Genomic DNA, 18,323 nt, shown 5'->3' with positions numbered 1-18,323 from the left:
GACGGATCAAGGCTCCCGGGACCATCCTGGTAGTCAGACTCTCCCCAGCAGTTCCCCGTCTTTCCCGGGAGTGTGGCCTTTGGCATGGGATGGGGACACCCCCGTCCCTGCCGCTGGAATGGGGGGGGGGGAGCCCCCCCTTCTCCTTCCATCCCCTCCCTCCTCCCTCCTCCCCGGGGGGTGCCCTTCACCCGCGGCGCTGGCCGAGAAGGGGCGACCGGCCTCCCCCCACCCGGCTCGCCCCGCATCCCGGGGGTGGCGAGCGAAGGATGGGGGGGGGCCGGGCCGAGGCAGCGGGGAGGGGCCCGGGGGGGGGGGTGTGTGTGTGTGATGGGGGGGGGGGGGGGGGGGGGAAGGAGGCGGGCGTCGTCGTCACGTGACCGCCGGCAGCGCCTTTAAAGCGGCCCGATGCGGCGAGCGGCGGCCACAATCACGGCGAGCGGCGGGGCCGGCGGCGGGGCCGGGGCTGTCCCTGCCGAGCCTGCCTTCCTCCTTCTCCTCTGCCGCCTCCTCCTCCTCTTCCTCCTACTCCTCTTCTTCTTCCTCTTCCCCCCACCCCGGGCAGCGGGGGGCTCGCCGCCGGGCCAAGATGGCTGGGGCCATCATCGAGAACATGAGCACCAAAAAGCTGTGCATCGTCGGGGGGATCCTGCTGGTTTTCCAAGTCGTCGCCTTCCTGGTGGGGGGGCTGATCGGTGAGTGCCGAGGGTGCAAAACTTTCTCTTCTTCTTCTTCTTCTTCTTCTTCTTCCTCCTCTTCCTCCTCCTCCTCTTCCTCGCCCCGCTCCTCCTGTTTGGCGACTTGTTACAGTATCGCTGACTCGCTCCTATGATCTAATTAGCCCGGCTATTGTAGTTAAGAAAACACAGCTCCCTGGGCCTCTTTGTGCGCATTTCACTCCGGTGCCTGCCAGAAAAGAAGGGGCAGAAAAAAGTTTTTCTTCCCTTTTTTTTTTTTTTTTCTCTCTTTTTTTTTTTTTTTTTGGCTTTTTCTTCTTTTTTTTTTTTTTTTTTTTTTTTTTTTTGGCCTGGACTTAAAGAAAGAGGAAGGGGGAAAAAAAAAAAAAAAAAAAAAAATGTTCAGTATGGCGACGGCTGGCGCGGGGAAGCCTTGCATGGGAAACTTGGGTTTGGCTTTAAAAAAAAAAAAAATATTTATAAAATATCTAAAAAAAAAAAAAAAAAATTAAAAAAAAAAAATCCTTCCTCCGCTCTTTTCGTACCTCTGCCCCCCTCCCCCCCCCCCCCGCCGCGAACCCACCGCGGGAGGAAACCTCGTCTCTTGCCAGAATGATAACAAAAATATTTTTAAAAAATAGAATTAAAAATATTTTTAAAAGGGGAATGAATGGGCGCCGCTCCGGACTGCTTTAGTGGTCTGTGGGTGCGCTCGGGTGGCTGCCGGCCCCCCCTTACCCCGCTCCCGCTTTTGTCCGGGGTCGTTTCTCCCGGGGACGCCCCCTCGACCCCCCCCCCCCCCCCCGGATCCGCTGGAAACCGCGGCGGGGTTTGTTTCTGCTCGTGGGGGGGGGCTTTAACACACACCCCCCTCAGCTTTCCGTGCTCCTTGTCCCCCTGCCCGGCCACGGGGGCCGGGAGCGTCCCCGTGTCGTGTCCCGTCCCCCCCCCCCCCCCCCCCGACACACACACACACACTGGAAGCCTTTGGGGTGGCATCCAGCCCCCCCGCACCCCCCCCGCCGGCGGCTCAGCCCGACTTTCCGCACGCCAACCTCCCCGCCGAAAACTGTTAAAGCCCCGATTGTGATTTATTTCTCAATTTGATGTATTTCTTAATTATCTGGGGAGGGAGCGTTACAAAACCCCCCCGGGGTGGGATGCGACCCCCGGCAGCAGCCGGGCTCGGCCGCCCCTCCGCCCCCGGGGGGGTGAGTTTTGCGGGGGGAGGGAAGGCAGAAGATGGAGGAGAACAGGATTTGGGGCAGTCCCGGGAAATTTTTTATTTTTTTATTTATTTTTTACTAGAAAGCAGCCGCGTTCCTCGCCGGCTCCCAGTACGGATGGTGGCGGGTTCCCAGCGCAGAGCCGTCGGGGCTGCGATGACACACACACACACACACACACACACACACACACACATACACCCCCCCCCGACCCAAACCTGGGGTTCCCCCCCCTTCCTCTGGGGCACCCTCGTCTCCGGGGCCCTTGCGGGGGGGGGGGGTGGATTTTGGGTACCGCCTGTGGGTAACTGAGCTCGCATTCCTGGGAAAGGGCGTCGGGAAAACGTGTTGCACGTTTTCGTGGGGAGATTAAAGTTGGAGGGTTCTCACCCTGGGCTTTATTTGGGAGGTATTGAAGAAATACCGACAGGCGTTCCTGGTGCCCCTTCCTGCTCTGCATTTGCATTTATCTGCTCTTAACAGCCGCAGGAATTCTGATAAACATCACTTTAAAAAAACTTTAGTTCCCCCCGTTCTCTTGCTTCAGTCTGGCTTTGCTCGATCACAAAGGACTCGGGGGCAAACGTTGGATTAAAACTCAGTTTTTCTAGTCTTGTGGGCCCGAACCTACCCTGAATATTATTAAGATCGGCTTCTCTTCCTTCCTTCCTTTTTTTTATTTTTTAAAAGGCGGTTACTGAACCCGACACTGATTTATTAGATAAAATGCCTGGGCCTGTGCTGTGCAGAGAGGCCAGGCTCGGTCTTCGTCCTAAAGTGGGGGGGGTTTGTTATTTTATTTTTCTTTTTTTTTCTAGTGGTTTCTGAGTTTAAAAAAAAGTAAGTTGCTTGTACAGCAGGAGGGTGCTGGTGAGGAAGCTCCGTTCTGTTGTCGTTTGGGGCCAAGTGTGATAAACGGATATATTTCTGTTTAGCTTTACAGGCCATCAACAACTGGTTTTGTTCAGGTTCGTAGGGATTTGGGAGATGAAGGAATTTAGGTGCTGTTAGCTCAGTCTTCCCTCCTGCCTGGTCCCTGCCTCGGCGGTGGGTCCCTGTCCTGGCTGGGGGGGGGGGGGGTCCCGTCCCAGGTGGGGGTCCCGGCTGGTGCTGGGCTGGGGAGCTGGGGCCGAGCGGCTCTTCTGCCAAGGGACACAGCAGCTCAGGGCTGGCTCTCGGCACCTTGCCCGGGTTGACTTCATCCCGCTGGAGCCTTCTCTCTGTAGGCGAGTCAGGGGCTTATTGTGGGCAAAATTTCCTTAATTGCGGGGAAACCCCCGCTTCTCATGGTTGAGCAGGTCACGCCGGGCTCATCCATCGCCCAAACTGGTTCTTCCCCAGCAGCGTTTACCGCTTCCGATGCGTCCAAGGAGTTAAGAGGCTCTTCCCCCTCCTCAGTGGCCGAAGGGCTCCAGCAGCTCCCAGCCAGCCCTCCTGGGAGCTGGGAACTGATGTGTATATGGTGCCTGGGAAACAACCGTGAGTCCTTCCTTGTGGACTAGCGTGGTCCCCGGCATCTGGTGCGGTGACACGCGAGCATCACGGCCCGGGAGCTCGGCATGAAGCTCTTCCCGGGAAGAGCTCCATCGACCTTGGGTCATGCCTTGCCCTTGGGGTCCCGGGGAACTCTGAGGCGGTGGCTTGTGGCTGAGCCCTGGTCCTGGCCCCTTGAGTTAGAAAATGCCACATTCCAGGGACTAGGAGGCATCTGGTGTGAAACGGGTCGGTGGCCGGTGGTGACCGGGGAGCGAAGCCGTGTGATGAGTGCTCAAACCCACTCTGTGGCGGTGACAGGGGACTGCTGCTCGTCGCCCAGGGGTGACACGAGGTGGGGTGGGGGTGTCACAGAAATAGCGTGCCTGGTCTGGCTTGGTCCAGCGCACCAAACAGGACAGGGAGAATCTAGTTATTTTAGTTTATTCAGGTCTAGACAAACCAAAATATGTACACATCTGGAACAGGGCTTCAAAGCCAACCCAGCCTTCCCTTCAGCAGTCACTTAGGTCATGTTTCAAAACAATGACTAAGTGCTCTATTTTAACAGATTCCTTGTGCAGGTCCAAAATACGCACATGCGACGCGGTGGTACCTGATGTGACAACGGTGACAAAGCCTCGCTGTTCCGAGCCCGGGGGTTTCTGCCCGGTTTCGGGTCTCTGGCTAGTTTTTGAACAGTAAACTGCATTAATATCTGAGCTTTAATACAGCTTGCAGATTTCCAGCAGCTCTTTTATTTGGAAGCAGGGCTTTTATCGGCTCCCGGATGGATTTTGCTGAGATGCTGGCGAAGCAGGAGATGTAAAAGCCTGGGAGTCATTCCCTTGCTGGGGTGAGGCTCCCGTGGGGGTCTGAGGGAGCTTTGCGAAGCCAGGGAGTGAGAAAACACCTCAAAAGGGAGTTTTATGGAGCCATTTTTGTCATGCTACGGCAATGAACCGTTGCCTCCGGGCACCTGGGGCTGTCGCTGCCTCCAACCGACCTGTTCTCAAGCCCTGCAGGGTTCCCGGTGTCGGCTCTGTCCCCTGCTAAGGTTACGCCTCTGGACTGTGCGTTCCGTGCTCCGGTAGGATGCATCGGGACTCGATAAAATGTGACCTATAATATTAGCTGTAATGAACCCTCCTTTTCACTGCCCCGCTGTGAGCGATGGCCTGCGTGGGAGTTCTGACCAGCGCGTTCCCACGGAGGTGTCACCGCAACGTGCTGCTCCAGGGCCTGGGGTGGGCTGGGACACCTTGTGTCCTCCTCCTCCCGTGCACTCTGTGCATATGGAGATCTGACTTCATCTAGTGTGGGCTTCATGCCGCTTGGTTTTCTTAAAACCAAAGTTTTGATTACAAATTGTCTTCCTTTGTATACCTTGTGGGAAGCTGTTGGTGGTGTCCCTCTTTGTCCTTTCCCTTGCATCCCGGAATTCATTTATATACATGGTATTTAAGAAAGAAAACATGACTTTACTGCTCAAATCTGTCTAGAGATGGTGAAGATAGCAGAAAATGTTGTGTTAATTGAGCCCCGAAGTGTGGGGCACTTCTCATAAAGCCCTGTAGCTCCATGGCTCCCATAGAATGCTGGAGATCACTGAACCTCCTGGGTGCTGCTGGTGCTGAGGCAGGGTCTCCTGCATCTCGGTGGGCTTTGTGCTGCTGTCTGACCACCACAGAAGCTGGGCAGATGTACAGGCTCTGGCTCTGGCACGTTCTCAGGCTTGTTTTTCCCTGAATGGTCTGGCCTGCTCTAAGGACATGGGTTCAAGATGTTACCCCACCTTCCCTGGGGCTCCATCTCTCCATGGCTTTGGTCAGGCAGAGCACCGTGCGTGGTCTGGTAGGACCATGGGAGGTTGGAGTGAAGAGCAAAGCTGCTGAAAGGAAGGGGCGGGAGGAAATTGGACAAAAGAGCTCTGTGCAGGAATATCCCCACTTCAAAACTGTGATTTTTTTTTTTTATTATTATGTCTTTGTTCCGTAGACAAGTTATACTTTTCAAAAACTTACTTTACGTGAGTTACTTCTAGGACTCCGTGTCCCAAGCCCCAGATTATCTTGGTTTCGGTTCGAACACGTCGAGCGAGTGTGGTGGAACCTCTCGGTAGCGAAGACAAAGTCCAGGAGCAGGCACTCACATGGTTAAGGACCGAAAGTCTGGTGCCTGACCGTAAGCTTTACAGATTTAACTGATTGGAAAAGTGGAGGGTTTTATTCAGCACAGGAGTCCTCTGGGAGGAGGGGGCTGCGTTTCTGGGGGTGCAGGTTCACTGCTCCCCTGCCTCGGCTTAAAGGGGGGGGGGAGGAAGGAAAAGAAGCCACCCAGAATTGTTTTGACTGGAGCAAATAGAACTCTTACTTGTGTGTCTCGCCCGGAGAGATAATGAGTCATGTGTATAAATGGCTGAGCAGCTATCGACAATTCCAGTTTATTATCTAAATGCCCCATTTGGCTCCTGAGCAGTGAGTTTCCAGGATTTAATTTTCTTTCCTCGGATTTCCTTGCCTTCTTAGGGCCGAGCCTGGTTTCTCTGATTTCTGAGGTAGCCTGCTAGGGAAGGGTGTCTGCCGGCTCCAGGACAAAGAGCATTTTTATTTGCCTGACTTTCTTTCATCGCTGGCCTCTCCAGAAGATGGGCGAGCTCCGGCGGGTGCCGTGAATGCCAATAGCCTCCGCTCTATAAGCCACATTCCTCCGGTGCTGCAGCCTTGGCAGAAGCCGCTGGGAGCCCGTGGAGAGAAGGGAAAAAAAAAGAGAGAAAGCCGGCACGAAAGGTCAGGTCTATTTAGTTTAGGTCTGCTCAATTCCTCTTCTTTTTAAGAGCTGTAACTGTAGCTGGATGGGCAAATGTGCCAGAAATTGAGGGTTCCCAGGCAGAAAGTCGGTGCTGGGGGCCGGGGGAGCGGGCAGACGGGCTGTGAATCCTCCCAGGAATTGGGTGGTTTTTTCACTTTTCTCAGTTGCATCACCCCCCCAAAGCACCGTGAGCTCGGGCCAGTCGCACCAGGGAAAGCCTGTGCCTCTAGAAACTCGGAGTTTACGTAAGAGGATGCTCCTCTTACCGCTCCTCTTCTCCCGCGTTGCCTCTACCCAAACAGCCTGGCTTTTAAACGTGACCCCAGCACTTCCCAAGCGGGGCTTGTGCCGCCTCTCTGCGCTTTGGGAGGGATAACCATTAAACAGGAAGCCTTTTCGTTAGTAAATAACATTTATGGCCTTTTGAAGTCGAGTTATAACTCTGCCGATAGCCCGGGGAAGGCTTTGAAGGGGGGTGAGATGCCTTCTCCGGCCGGCTGAGCCCTCTCTTCAAATGCAGATGGAATTCTTTACATATCTGAGGGCCGGCGGGTGGATTTAAGGTGTCTTGTTATCTGCAGTGGGCGACTCCAGGAGTTTCCAAGGGTTTCAGGCTCTCGCTGGGCGCCCTCGGGTCACGCTGCTATTTCAGACCTCTCTTCGCAGGGATTTAATATCTTGGCCGGGCGTAGCAGGAAACTGCATCCCGTGGGGAGGCGAGAAACGGACAAAGGATGGCTTGGAAGGAGATCAAACTGCCTGTGGCAATTAGTAAATCAGTCCTACCTTCTTTTTTTTTTTTTTCCCCCCCTTCTTCTTTTAAATCAAATATTTTTGAACACATATTTCTGCATTTGTGGCGCTCGTCGCTGCTGTTGCATGTGCAAATTCACTCGGTTCTCCAGCAAATCTACTTACACTTCACTGCCTCGCAAGGATTTCTTGCTCGGTGACTTGCCTGGGGCGGAGGGAGTAATCCCTTGTCTGGGAGAGCAGGATTGCTCCCCAGAAGCCCTTTGCTCGGTGCTGGGTGGCAGCAGCTTTTGTGGGTGCTTGGACTCCTCTTCCTGCAGCGGGATCCCGGTGGCACCTTCAGGTCTGAAGGTTCTTGGTGGAACTGCTCTTTGAAAACTGCCTTACTGCAGAAAATCCCCTAAAGAGAAAGAAAATCCCGTGCTGCATGGCCTTTTGGGTTCCTCAAAACCACAGTAAGATGGTTCTGCTGGCCGTGGTGCTTGGTTGGGGACCTCCACATCCCAGCAGCTCCTGTCCCACCCCAGTCTGAGGCGGTAGGTTTGAGTTGGCAGAGGTCTGGGCTGCCACCAAATGCCGTCTTCCATCCAGCTGTACTCGGACCTGGCTCAGGACCCCCTTGCCCTCCAGAGGCGGTGGGAAAACCAGCACTGCCCAAGCCAAGGTGGTCACCAGAGGAGGGATGCGCCTGGCCCTGGCTTGTTCTCCACATCCAAAGCAGGAGACCTGTGGACAGAAGATGAACTTGGGTCAGGAAGCTCCAAAACTGGGCTTGGGACAGGTTCATTTTCATGGTCTGAACCAAAAAGAGACAGAGAAACCTGTAGGATTGAAAAAAATCTACTGGAGATGAGAGTACTAAGGGTGTCCGGCCGCAATAGTGTGTCTGGCAACTCCCGCGGTGAGTAAGGATGGAAAACGGCGCCCTGGGGCTTCAAAGGACTATGGGCTTGATAAAGCTTGAAATGATAAGAAAGAAAGAACTTTCCCAAGGGGAGTGGGCTTGTAGGAGGTAGTGGGGTTTTCTTGGTGTGGGTCTTTTTTGTTTTCTTCTTTAAAAGATGAATTAGATGATTTTGATGTGCAGCCATTGTGCATATGCTCAGAAAAAGGCTTTCAAGTAGCTTGTGGGAAAAAAAAAATAGTAATTTAAAGACTGCATTAGTGGTCACTCTCATTAACCTGTTAAGTATCAAGGTCAGGAAAGAGGGAGGTAGAAAAGAAAACTTTCCCTCCTGCAATAAATATATAGGTCTGTATAACGTTATTCGGGTTCTGAGTGTTCCCAGTTGGAAAAGCCCAGTCTCTCCGCCGATAAATTAGCTTGTTTATTCCTACCCTGCCGCTGGTTAGGGTAATGAAGCAGAAGGCCATTGTGTGTGCTCGTTGGGTAGTGCCGGCCCCGGCGCGGAAGGGGGTAATTGAGTAGAAAAGCAGAATTCTCCCGGTGCCCGGGAGAAGTTAACGCCGCGCCAGGTCAGTGGGATTCAAGCTTTAATCAATGTAGACACAATGCAATTGAGATTTTCCAAAGGGCTTGTTTATAGTGCAAGGGCGAGGGTCAGTAGTTAATTTGAAATGCTGTAGGTGTTCTAGGCGAGGAGGTGCAAAATATAAATATATATATATGTATATTTATATCTCCCAGAGGTAAGTGTTCACGTGGGAGCGGAGGGGGGGTGTTGCTCTTGTGACGGGGCTGAACGCCTTGGTTGCAGGAGTTGGGGGGGGAAAGGAGGAAGGAATTATTTAAAGGTGTTTGTTTTTTTTTTCCCCAGGAGCTTATTAAAGATCTGCTTAATTTATTGAGATTAATAAACTGAGGGATGGTGGCTCTTAATGCAGAACTAGGCACACGTAATATTGTAAAATGAAATTATTGTAAAATTGAACTCACTCATCTTATAGGATTTTTTTTTTTTTTACCTAAAAATTTAAGTCTAAATACAGAGAAACAATGTTTGGGTTTTTTCCTGAGGAATAGTTCCCGAGATAAGCCCCTTTACAGGTGGGATCTTGTTTTCTGCCTTTTTTTTTTTTTTGCTCAGAAAAGGGCAGATGAACACTTACATGTGAATAGTTTGCTTCAAGGACAGTGTAGCTGAAGCTATTTATTAATAAATTTAAAAAAAGCTATTTTTTAATAATAACAATAAATACTAAAGCTGTTTATTGCTCTGCCAGAGAGATGTTAAAGCTCTCAAGCCTTCAACTGGGGCTTTGAGAGTTAAAATAATAATAATAATTATTATTATTATTATTATTAAAAAAAGTTCTGCAGCTGCTCAGCGCTCTTTGCTGACGTCTGTCAGGGTAAGTCCAGCGGTGCTGCAGTTTGTCTAAATGAGTTTTCCCTGTCCCCTTTGCCCTCACCCATTCCCCACGTGCCGTCACCCCCGTGCTTTGCAGGAGAGGTGAGCCCAAGGGAGGGCAGGAATGAGTTTTGCTCGTGGCACAAAGATGTGAAAGGGTATTTATTAAAGATTGATGGAGAAAGTAGATTTTCTTTTCTCCTGTCTTTCTCAAAAGACCTGAAGGTTTAAACTTTGGGGTTTTTTTCCTCTTAGAAATTTGAAGGTGAAATGTCGTTTTTCCCACGCTTAAGGCTCACGGCCACCAGAGAGCCTCCTTCCTCTGCTGGTTTTTACTCTCTTCTTGTATTTTACATCAGCCCAGCTTTGGGACCCAAGTTTTCTGTAGAGGCAGCCGAGCGGTTTCAGCTGGAAACGAGGGAGTCAGTTGGGTGGAGAAGAGCAGAAACATCTGTGTGGGCGAGAGAAGAGCAAGACCTGAGACACTACATGCAGGAGAACCAGGAGACACCAGACTCTTCCGAGTGGAAGTGTTGGTGGTGGTGGCGTTGTGTCCTGTCTGTAGGACGTGCTCCCCGGCAGGTGCCTCATGCAGTCACCAAAAATGCAGGTTGTAAACGTGATTGTTTGCTGTAAATGTGAAGAAATGGAATATACACTCAATGGGACTGCTGTGTGCACAGGAGGGTCCAGCTGGTGGTCATCTCCACCGCGTCTGAACCCAACTTTGACTGCTGTGTAGTAGCTTAATACTTGTATACTTAATAGTGTACGTGGAGTGGTTAAAAAAGGCTGGGGGGGGGTGTCAGCAAGAGCAGCACATCAGCGTCCCAGGAGCAGTAACCAGCCTCAGGACCTCCTGGCTGACCCTGCCGCGAGCAGGAGGTTGGATGAGAGTCCTCCCCGGGTCCCATCCCTGGTTCCTCAGCCTCAAACAATGCTCTTCCCTTTCAGCGGGTTCGTTTGTAATGTGCTGGCCGAGGCAGCATAGCTCCGTAACACGAAGTTCTCGCTTTTGTTTGAGAAACGGTGCTAACAAAACCAAGGTTGGGATGCTGTGATTGATTAATTACGCTTGTATTGATTGGGGGAAATGGGCGTTTACTCTCCTTTTTAAGTAACCAAACTGGGAGGGTTTGGTTACCCGCAGTCTGAACTAAAACTTGCCAGAGTACCCCGCTCTTTACCAGTTTGCTGGGTATTTGGGGCAGGATGCTCGGTTTCTTCAGCAAACGCTGAGGGGTTCCGCTGTGGAGAACGTAGCGGGGCAGGAGCAGCGTTGGGTGGCTCAGGGTGTCCCGCTGCGTGATGGATCTCTCTGGGTGTTGGCCTCTGCTCCTGCTGTGTTTAGTCTACACCAAGTGAAAGAATTTTGATTCTGGCTCAGATGAAGGAGAGAAATCCTCTTCTGTCTTGGCCGTGGGGATGGTCACCAGTGCCGAGAAACCAACTCGTGACATCTTGTGCTGAATTGGGTCAGGAGATCTTTGACCTCTCTGGCCAGTAGATACAAGGTGTGCTGAGGTGCCTCCTTCGAATCCTCTTACTTGGAATCATTCTGTAACACTTTGGGTGAAACGCCACTACCACACAAATCTGAGTAGTTCTGGATGGTTCCAAACTGAAAGTGATTCAACTTTTGTCCGTCCCTTCCACGTTGAATGTCTCTCGTACTTCTAACTGTTGCTGTGTCTTGGTGACGCAGCTTCAGAAGATCCATGTTTGAGCCAAGTACGATGGTTGTACCGTTGGCTGTATGGTACCTTTTGATGTGAACTGGGAGAAAAGCCTCACTGGAAATCATATGCAAGAGCTTCTTCAACTGTTAAGACAGAGCTGAAATGGCTTTGAAAGCTCTTCAGAAGCCCTTCCTGGGCGGTGGTGGCCATGCTGCTGAAGGCGCTGGGCTCTCCGGGGGAACTCACTGGCTAAAACCACTGCAAGGAGCCGTTCTTCCTTGGTGGGGTCTGCTCAGACCTGTGTCATCTGGGATAACCCTGGGGGTTTTGCAGTGAGCCAGGCACCTCCAAAGCCTCTTCTGGAGGAGATGGAGGTGGTGGCTTCCTCCTCGGCCAGCCGGTCACCACATACCTTTAAGGCAAATGTATTTATGGCATTTATGCAACCAAACTTCAAAGAGGCCGAACTGTATTCGGTCCCCAAACCTATGAAAACCAGTGAACTGCAAAAGAGGTTGCTCAGACTGGTTTTATTTTCGTGTCTGCGCTTGCCTGGGTTTTTAAGGAAGATTTAGTGACGGTCCGTCCCCAGCAGAGCCCAGGAGGGCCCTGGTGACAGTCACCTCCCACCCGCTTCCCACGGGAGATCCCGGCTGTCGCCCTGAAAGCGTTTGCTGTGAATCATCCTCTCTCTAAACTTGTCTGGGGGAAGTTTTTCCCCTTAATTAGGGGGGGGGTTGGCAGCATCCACCGACAGCGCCCCCAGCTCCGCTGGCCCCGTGCTGATGGCTTTGGGTGTCCAGCATTGCAGGGGACAAACCCCTTGGTGTGGGGGGGCTCACGATCCCTGGGCATCTGCCTGGCTTCTGCAGAGCCCTCCAGATACCAGCCCCGCTGTGGGACACCCCGAATGGTACCCGAGTTCCTGCCGCTTCTCATCACATGGGGATGGGGGCTCATCCACCGTACTGGGCACAAACGACGATTTAATTACTTACAGGCTGACATATATCACGTTAAAACACGTAAAGCTGAGCCGTCCACCAGCCCGCAGGCAGAAGGGCCGACAGCCGCCCGCTTGGCACCGCCTTTTAGCCCAAATCCCTCGATGCTGGCTTTGTTTTGCATAGCACTTTGTAATGCTGTTAGTTGACTTGGCTGCAGTTTCACAAAGCAGTTTTACTTTTTTTTTTTTATTATTTTTTTTTTTTCCCCTTGGTTCAACGCTCGCTTGAATTTAATGGGCTGGGAGCCAAGGGAGTAACACAAGCCAAGTGCCGGCGTTTGTTTGGTGTGCAGTTCCCGACGAAGAATATATATATATATATATATATATGGTAATTGTCTCTTGCTCCTCAAAGCTGTAACTCTGGCAGAGGGGATGCTCGAGCTCAGCCTGCCAAGTATTTAAAATCATAATCGGTCGGCGATGAAAATGTGTATTTATGGCTCTAAGGAGTTACATCAAAGCAAGAAACATCCGTCTTCCCTGTAGAAGTCACGACGTCTCCCATATTCAGAAAGGCCTGCTTTTAAATCACGCTGAGGTCTGTCAGAGTTTAAAAAGCTCTGAGAGCTCAGCCTGAATGTCTGGCTTAATTTGAATATTCGGAATATTCGCTTACGGCTGCAGTTTTAGCCACGGTTTCTAAGTTCTGCATCGAGGCAGCGCAAGAGAATGTTGCAGCGATTTGTGCACTTGTGGCCCATCGTTAAACATTCTCTAATCCTGCACTCACACTTGGTTTCTTGTTTTGGGGGTTTTTTGTTTGTTATTTTATTTTATTTTGCAGTTTCTTTCTGGCATATCAGTGATTTGTTCTTTTTTGGGGGGCTGCTGTAAGGTGGGGGTGTTCTGCGGACCCCTGGATGTTGGGGGGGGGGGGGGGGTGTATCTGTGATGCTCTCGGGCTGTGGATTATTAGCGAGGGCAGCTCTGAATCTGGAAGAATTCCCGCTGGAGCAAATCCCTTTCCTTGTAGCCCACTCTTCCTGCCAGCATCGCTGCGACTCCTCAGCTGGGAAAAACTTGCTGCTGTCAAAAAAAAATGAAAGAAAAAAAAAAAAAAAGAAAAAAATGCAGTTTATAAACAACTGCTTTTTAATAACTTCCTCCCGACTTGTTGAGTCATCTCCCCCGGCTGTAGGAAGGATGTCATCTCCCCGACGAGGTGACACGGCGGCGGAGATGCTCCCCAGAGCCCCTGGCTCGGCTCCCACCGAGCGGCCGAGCCGCTGTTGTGCTGCCGTGGCCAAAGGGACACAGTGGCCACCAGCTCTGAATCATCAGGGCTGGGGGGTGTCGGCATGTCCCAGCCCTGGTGGGTGTTGCTCAGGTTTGGGTTGGTTTTTTTTCTCACTAAAATTCTCACCGTTTGTAGGCAGGGTGTTGTTACGTGTTCTTTTTTTGGTGGGCTGTGATCTGCTGGGAAAGTCCTGGAATGGTGACAACGTGAGGAGCCCCCGGACTGGCTACCTCAGCTCCAATTTTAGGTGGCCACCATGAGGTCTTTTCTCTGGGGGCTTTGACATTAAGTCATGTGTTATTCTGCGTGTCTGTCTATGTGCTGCTTCTGTTTTAACTCAGGAGTATAGGAACATTTCAATGCTTGTCACTTGCTTTAGAGCAATTTTACATTATTAATTTAAATTTACACTTAAACTTTTGAATGTCAAGCCATATTTTCATTTTTAAAAGGGCTGGGTACTTTAGGGTTTTTTCCATAAATGTCATTTCACAAACTCGTATTGCCTAGCTTTAATTTCTTCAAGTTCTAGTGAAAACAGAAATGAAGAAAACTCTTTTAACAGCTTAAAAAGCAAGAGTTAACCTGTTCCATCTGCTTCTCAAAACCTGTGAAGCTGGAAGAAATTCGTTACAGGGTCTCCAATGATACCTTCCTGCTGATACTTCAGAAAAATAGGACAGTTCTGGTTTAATTGCAGTGAAATGTATTGGATATTGAAAAGTGTTGAGCTGGTTGATGTGCAGAAAAAAAAAATACTCCTTTCTCTGACAAAAATGGGAATAGATCCATAAGGGACAGGGGAATTATCGACTCTTCCATCACTTGACTTTCTGACCCGTGGACGCCCCTGGGATCGTAGTGGGGAGACAAGGAACTAGAGCATCCCCCGCTCTGCTCGTCCCCGTGGTTTGCCAGTTCTGTGATGCATTGAAATAGCATTAAAATATTTATTTCCCAAATGATATTTGAAACAGGGCAGAACCACTGAATTCTTTGCTTGGAAGAACTAGGTTGGGAATATATTTGACTTTTTAAAAGCCTTTTCATAGAATCATAGAATTGTCTAGGTTGGAAGGGACCTTTAAGATCATCTAGTCCAACCATTGACTTTATTTCTCTCAGATTGGAAGGTGGTTTATGCTCAAATTCTGGCTGAAGGTGTAATGCATTATTTTTTTTCTACTTTCATCCCTATTTGTACTAAAGAGTTTCTGACTGTTTCCTCATCAGTGTTAAGCCCAAGCCGTATAATGTCCCAGAGTTTTAATTATCTCCTCTGGGATGTTATGGGTGCTGTTAAGCCTCGTGGTGTATTGTGGTGCTGGGAGCGTTTCAGAGCCAAGGTCTCTGTTGAGCTGTGTTTCTCCCAATATCTCAAAAAACCTGTGGTAGGGCAAAAAGAGACATTGGTTGTCATAGTCATTAGTTCATGCCTCTGGAGCATTGTGGAGGTGACCACTGACCCCCATGTTCTCCACGTAGAGAGTTTTGGCCAAGGTGAGACAGCAGGTTTGCAGGCAGCAGATGGTGGTTGCCCTGGGCTGGGTTAGATGCCAACTGATGCTGCTCTCTCCCTTCACAGGGCTTCAGGAGAACTTTGTAGAATCACAGAATGGTTTAGGTTGGAAGGAACCTTAAAGACCACCCAGTCCCAGCCCATTCCCTGGGCAGGGACACCTCCCACCAGACCAGGTTGCTCCAAGCCCCCTCCAACCTGGCCTTGAACCCCTCCAGGGATGGGGCAGCCCTGTGGAAGATGAGATGGTTTATGGCACGGAGAGGGCTGTGCCACCTTCTTCACCTGCTATGGGAGCTCTTTTATTTCCCTGATGTTTTTAAAAAACGATTGCATGGTTCAGGGGTGAGAAAAGCTTTCCTGCCCAGGGAAACGCATGGCTGTGAGGGGTTCAGGTGGCTGGCCCTGCTCGGTGGGACCACGAGGTCTGAGATCAGTTCATCTGTCTGGGCTTGGGATGTCCACGTGCTTTGCAAGTGGATTTGCTCGAGCAAGTGAACTGGAAGAGCATGTGCATGGAAGAAGATGCCAGTGACTTCGTGTGATTTTGGTGTGGCCAAGCTATCTGAGGCTGAACCGGCAGATTCTCATTGCCTCAACTAATCCTAATTTGATCCCCACTACAAAGTCAGTAGTATGTCTGTAGACATAATAAACTTAATTAGTCAACTGCTAGATCAAGGAGCTGTGAAGGCGAATCGTTTCATGCATTTGTTTTAAATTGTCTTCAAATGGTTGAATGGGGAACTGCGTATTTCTGGGGGGGAAACCACTCTGTAAGGTACCTAAAGATGCTAAAGCTGTGGCTCTCTTCCACTTGCAGCTCCCAGCCCCACCACAGCTGTTCCCTACATGTCCGTGAAGTGCATTGATGTAAGAAAAAACCACCACAAAACCAAGTGGCTGATGCCCTGGGGACCCAACCACTGCGAGAAGCTGAAGGACTTCGACGAGGCGGTGAGCAGGCAGATCGAAGCCAACGACATCGTCTTCGCCGTCCACATTCCCCTCCCCAGCAAGGAGATGAGCCCCTGGTTCCAGTTCATGCTCTTCATCATGCAGCTGGACATCGCCTTCAAGATGGACAATGACCTAAGTAAGTCACTCTCCATCCTTCCTGAGATGCTGACTGTGTTTCTCCATGTATTTCTCTTAAAACTGCTTTTATCCTGCACGATGTGTTAAGTGCTACGGTGCCTCCGTGCAGCCTGATGATACAGGAGCATGTTCTGAAGGTGGGAATGAGGTATATCAATAAATTATCTTCACAGGGAGAGCACTACTGCAGCATGAAGAGAGTAGCTGAGCAGATGACGAGCAGGTTCCCTGTTTTGAAGTACAGGGACCATCAGCAACTTTGCTGGTTTAGAGTCATAGAACGGTCTGGGTTGGAAAGGACCTTTCAGACCATGGAGTCCAACCATCAACCCAGCGCTGCCCAAACCCCCACTGACCCATGTCCCTCAGCACCACGTCTGCCCGGCTTTGAAGTCCCTCCAGGGATGAGCCATGGTGTTTTGCTCCCTCTTTGCCAAGTGCTTTTGTGTGATGAGTTTCTGAACTGCGACCTGTCGTGGTTTAACCCCAGCTGGCAAGAGGGACCACGCAGCTGTTCACTCACCCCACCATAGGGTAGGGAGAAGAGGGAGAAAAAAAACCTCCTGGGTTGAGATAAAGACGGTTTAATAGCACAGTAATGGGAGAGAAAATAATAATATTGTTAAAAGAATATACAAAATGAAGTGATGCAGTGCAATTGCTCCCACCACCCCATGATGGGTTTTCCAGCTGGTCCTGAGGAGTGATTGCGGATTCCTGCCCCCCCGCCATCCCCATTTCTATACTGAGCATGAATAGTCCTGTCTGTGTTGGGGAAGCTGAAAAAGTCCTTGACTTAATATAAACATTACTTAACACGTCTCATACTAAATCCAAAACGCTGCAGCTACTAGGAAGAAAACTCTATCCCAGCTGAGGCCAGGACAGAGCCAAAGTACTTAGTAAATGAAATTATTGATCCATAAGAGTACATGAGGAGCTCGTAAGAAGGAACGCTCGCATCTGAGAGTTTAAACACTCACTCTCCATCGGGCACCACTTGCAGAAGAGTTGATGTTTATTTACTGAGCCTTTGTCATACCAACAGTTTCAACGTCTTCAGTGTGAGGTTAGGTGTTGGTGAACTGAAACGGTTGCCCTGCCTTCCATCAGTCCGTGTGAGATACAATTTTTTTGCTGGGATTTTGATGGAAAGTGCCTTCAGGCCTTGAAACTACAGTGGTCCAAAGTAACCAGAAAACTGTGTGGGTACAGGAACCGTGGGAGAAGGTGTCTTTCTGGGGTGCACCCTTAGTTCCTGGAGGAAGGTATAACGCGAAGGGGGAAAAACAGAACAAAACCTCCCAAACAAACAGACAAAACCCCAAATAAAAAATAACCCTGCAAAAAATCTGCAAAACGATGTCGGGAGCAGCGAGGGCAGGACTGACCTGCCCCTTACTGAGAGAAGAGCTGTGCCTGCGTTTGTGTGTGCGAGGGTTTGGGGAAGAATCCTTCTCTCTAACAACGACTAAACAATTCCCTTTTCAAGCTGCTCAGCTCTGGGGCTCCTTCTCTTTCTCTGGCTGCAGCCTGTCCTCGGTGTGGCTCTGCTGTCCCCGGGACCGCGTGGTGGATCAGGTCAGGGAGCAAATCTGTCCCAGGACCTGGCTGCTGGGCTGGGGACAGGGGCCGGCACACACGGGTGGTAGCTCTTTAATGTATCCTCATTAAGATAAGTTAAAAAATGAGATTGTGTAAAGCCTACGTGTGTATTCTCAACCCTATAATTATCTCTAAAACACGGAGAGAGTAGCTTTGTAACTTCATTAAGGCCTCACTCAGCTGCTCAGACTTCAATAGGTGGCTGTGTTTAGAGAAATAACACTTTGTTCTGAGTCTTTTAAAGTCAAACAGCTGAGCTGGCATCGGTAACTGGCTGAGCACCTGGGAGCAGGTTGCTAAAATGCTAAACAAGCTCCTGACAGCGTTTCCCCTGCAAGGGCAGAGTCTTTTCTTTGGGTCATGGTTTGTGCTGTTCAGTCACCGGGTCCTTCAAAGGAGGAAACTCTTTTCTGAGATTTAGAAGCAGGAAAGCTTGTCTTGGGCCACCCTCTGGGTAATAAAAGCAAGGTTTGGGGGTGAGCCCTGCACTTCTGTGTCTGGTCGTTATCAATTCTGTAGCTGCTGCTGTTCTTTGTGAGATGAGGAACATGAGTCCTCCTTATGGTGAGACCTTATTTAGCACATCTTGCAAGTTTTTCTTTCATTGACTGAAGAAAGTATTTTAAAACCCATTATTTTCCTACGCTTTGTGCCAAGCTGAAGGCAGACATAAATTAAGTGTAAAATCTAAGAAACCAGTGAGGAACGTGCTGCTTGCTGGCTGCATTGTCTTGTAACAGATTTAAAAAAAAAAAAAAAAAAAAAGTCTTGTCAAGCCAAAATAATTGCATACATGTCTCTGTCTCGCTGCTAGCTCTGCCCGAGCGTTAAGAGCTTCATTGATCAGGTCGTTGGAATGGGCGCCTCAAAAGAGACAATACTGAAGTTGTGAAATAACCTCTTTTCTTCTTTTAAATCGACCGT

The 18,323-nt window shown here is 50.2% G+C and overlaps 1 protein-coding gene across 2 annotated transcripts in view; it reads left to right on the top strand.

Annotated features, from left to right (window-relative positions):
- Window positions 1-565: 565 nt before the first annotated feature.
- WLS (Wnt ligand secretion mediator) overlaps window positions 566-18,323 on the top strand; it is a 36,332-nt gene continuing 18,574 nt past the window's right edge. Inside the window, exons 1-2 of one of the 2 annotated variants that reach the window (XM_074152100.1) lie at window positions 566-695; window positions 15,520-15,792. In XM_074152100.1, coding sequence (XP_074008201.1) covers window positions 590-695; window positions 15,520-15,792 — 379 coding nt within the window. In that variant the 5' untranslated portion in view covers window positions 566-589. The remainder of the gene's footprint in view (window positions 696-15,519; window positions 15,793-18,323) is intronic. The other variant, XM_074152102.1, reaches the window with a different exon arrangement.

The sequence above is a fragment of the Numenius arquata genome, chromosome 8 (genome assembly GCF_964106895.1).
Source record: "Numenius arquata chromosome 8, bNumArq3.hap1.1, whole genome shotgun sequence".
Classification (NCBI taxonomy): Eukaryota; Metazoa; Chordata; class Aves; order Charadriiformes; family Scolopacidae; genus Numenius; species Numenius arquata.
Note: the sequence above shows the minus strand (reverse complement) of the source record. Positions and strands in the feature narration are given on the sequence as shown.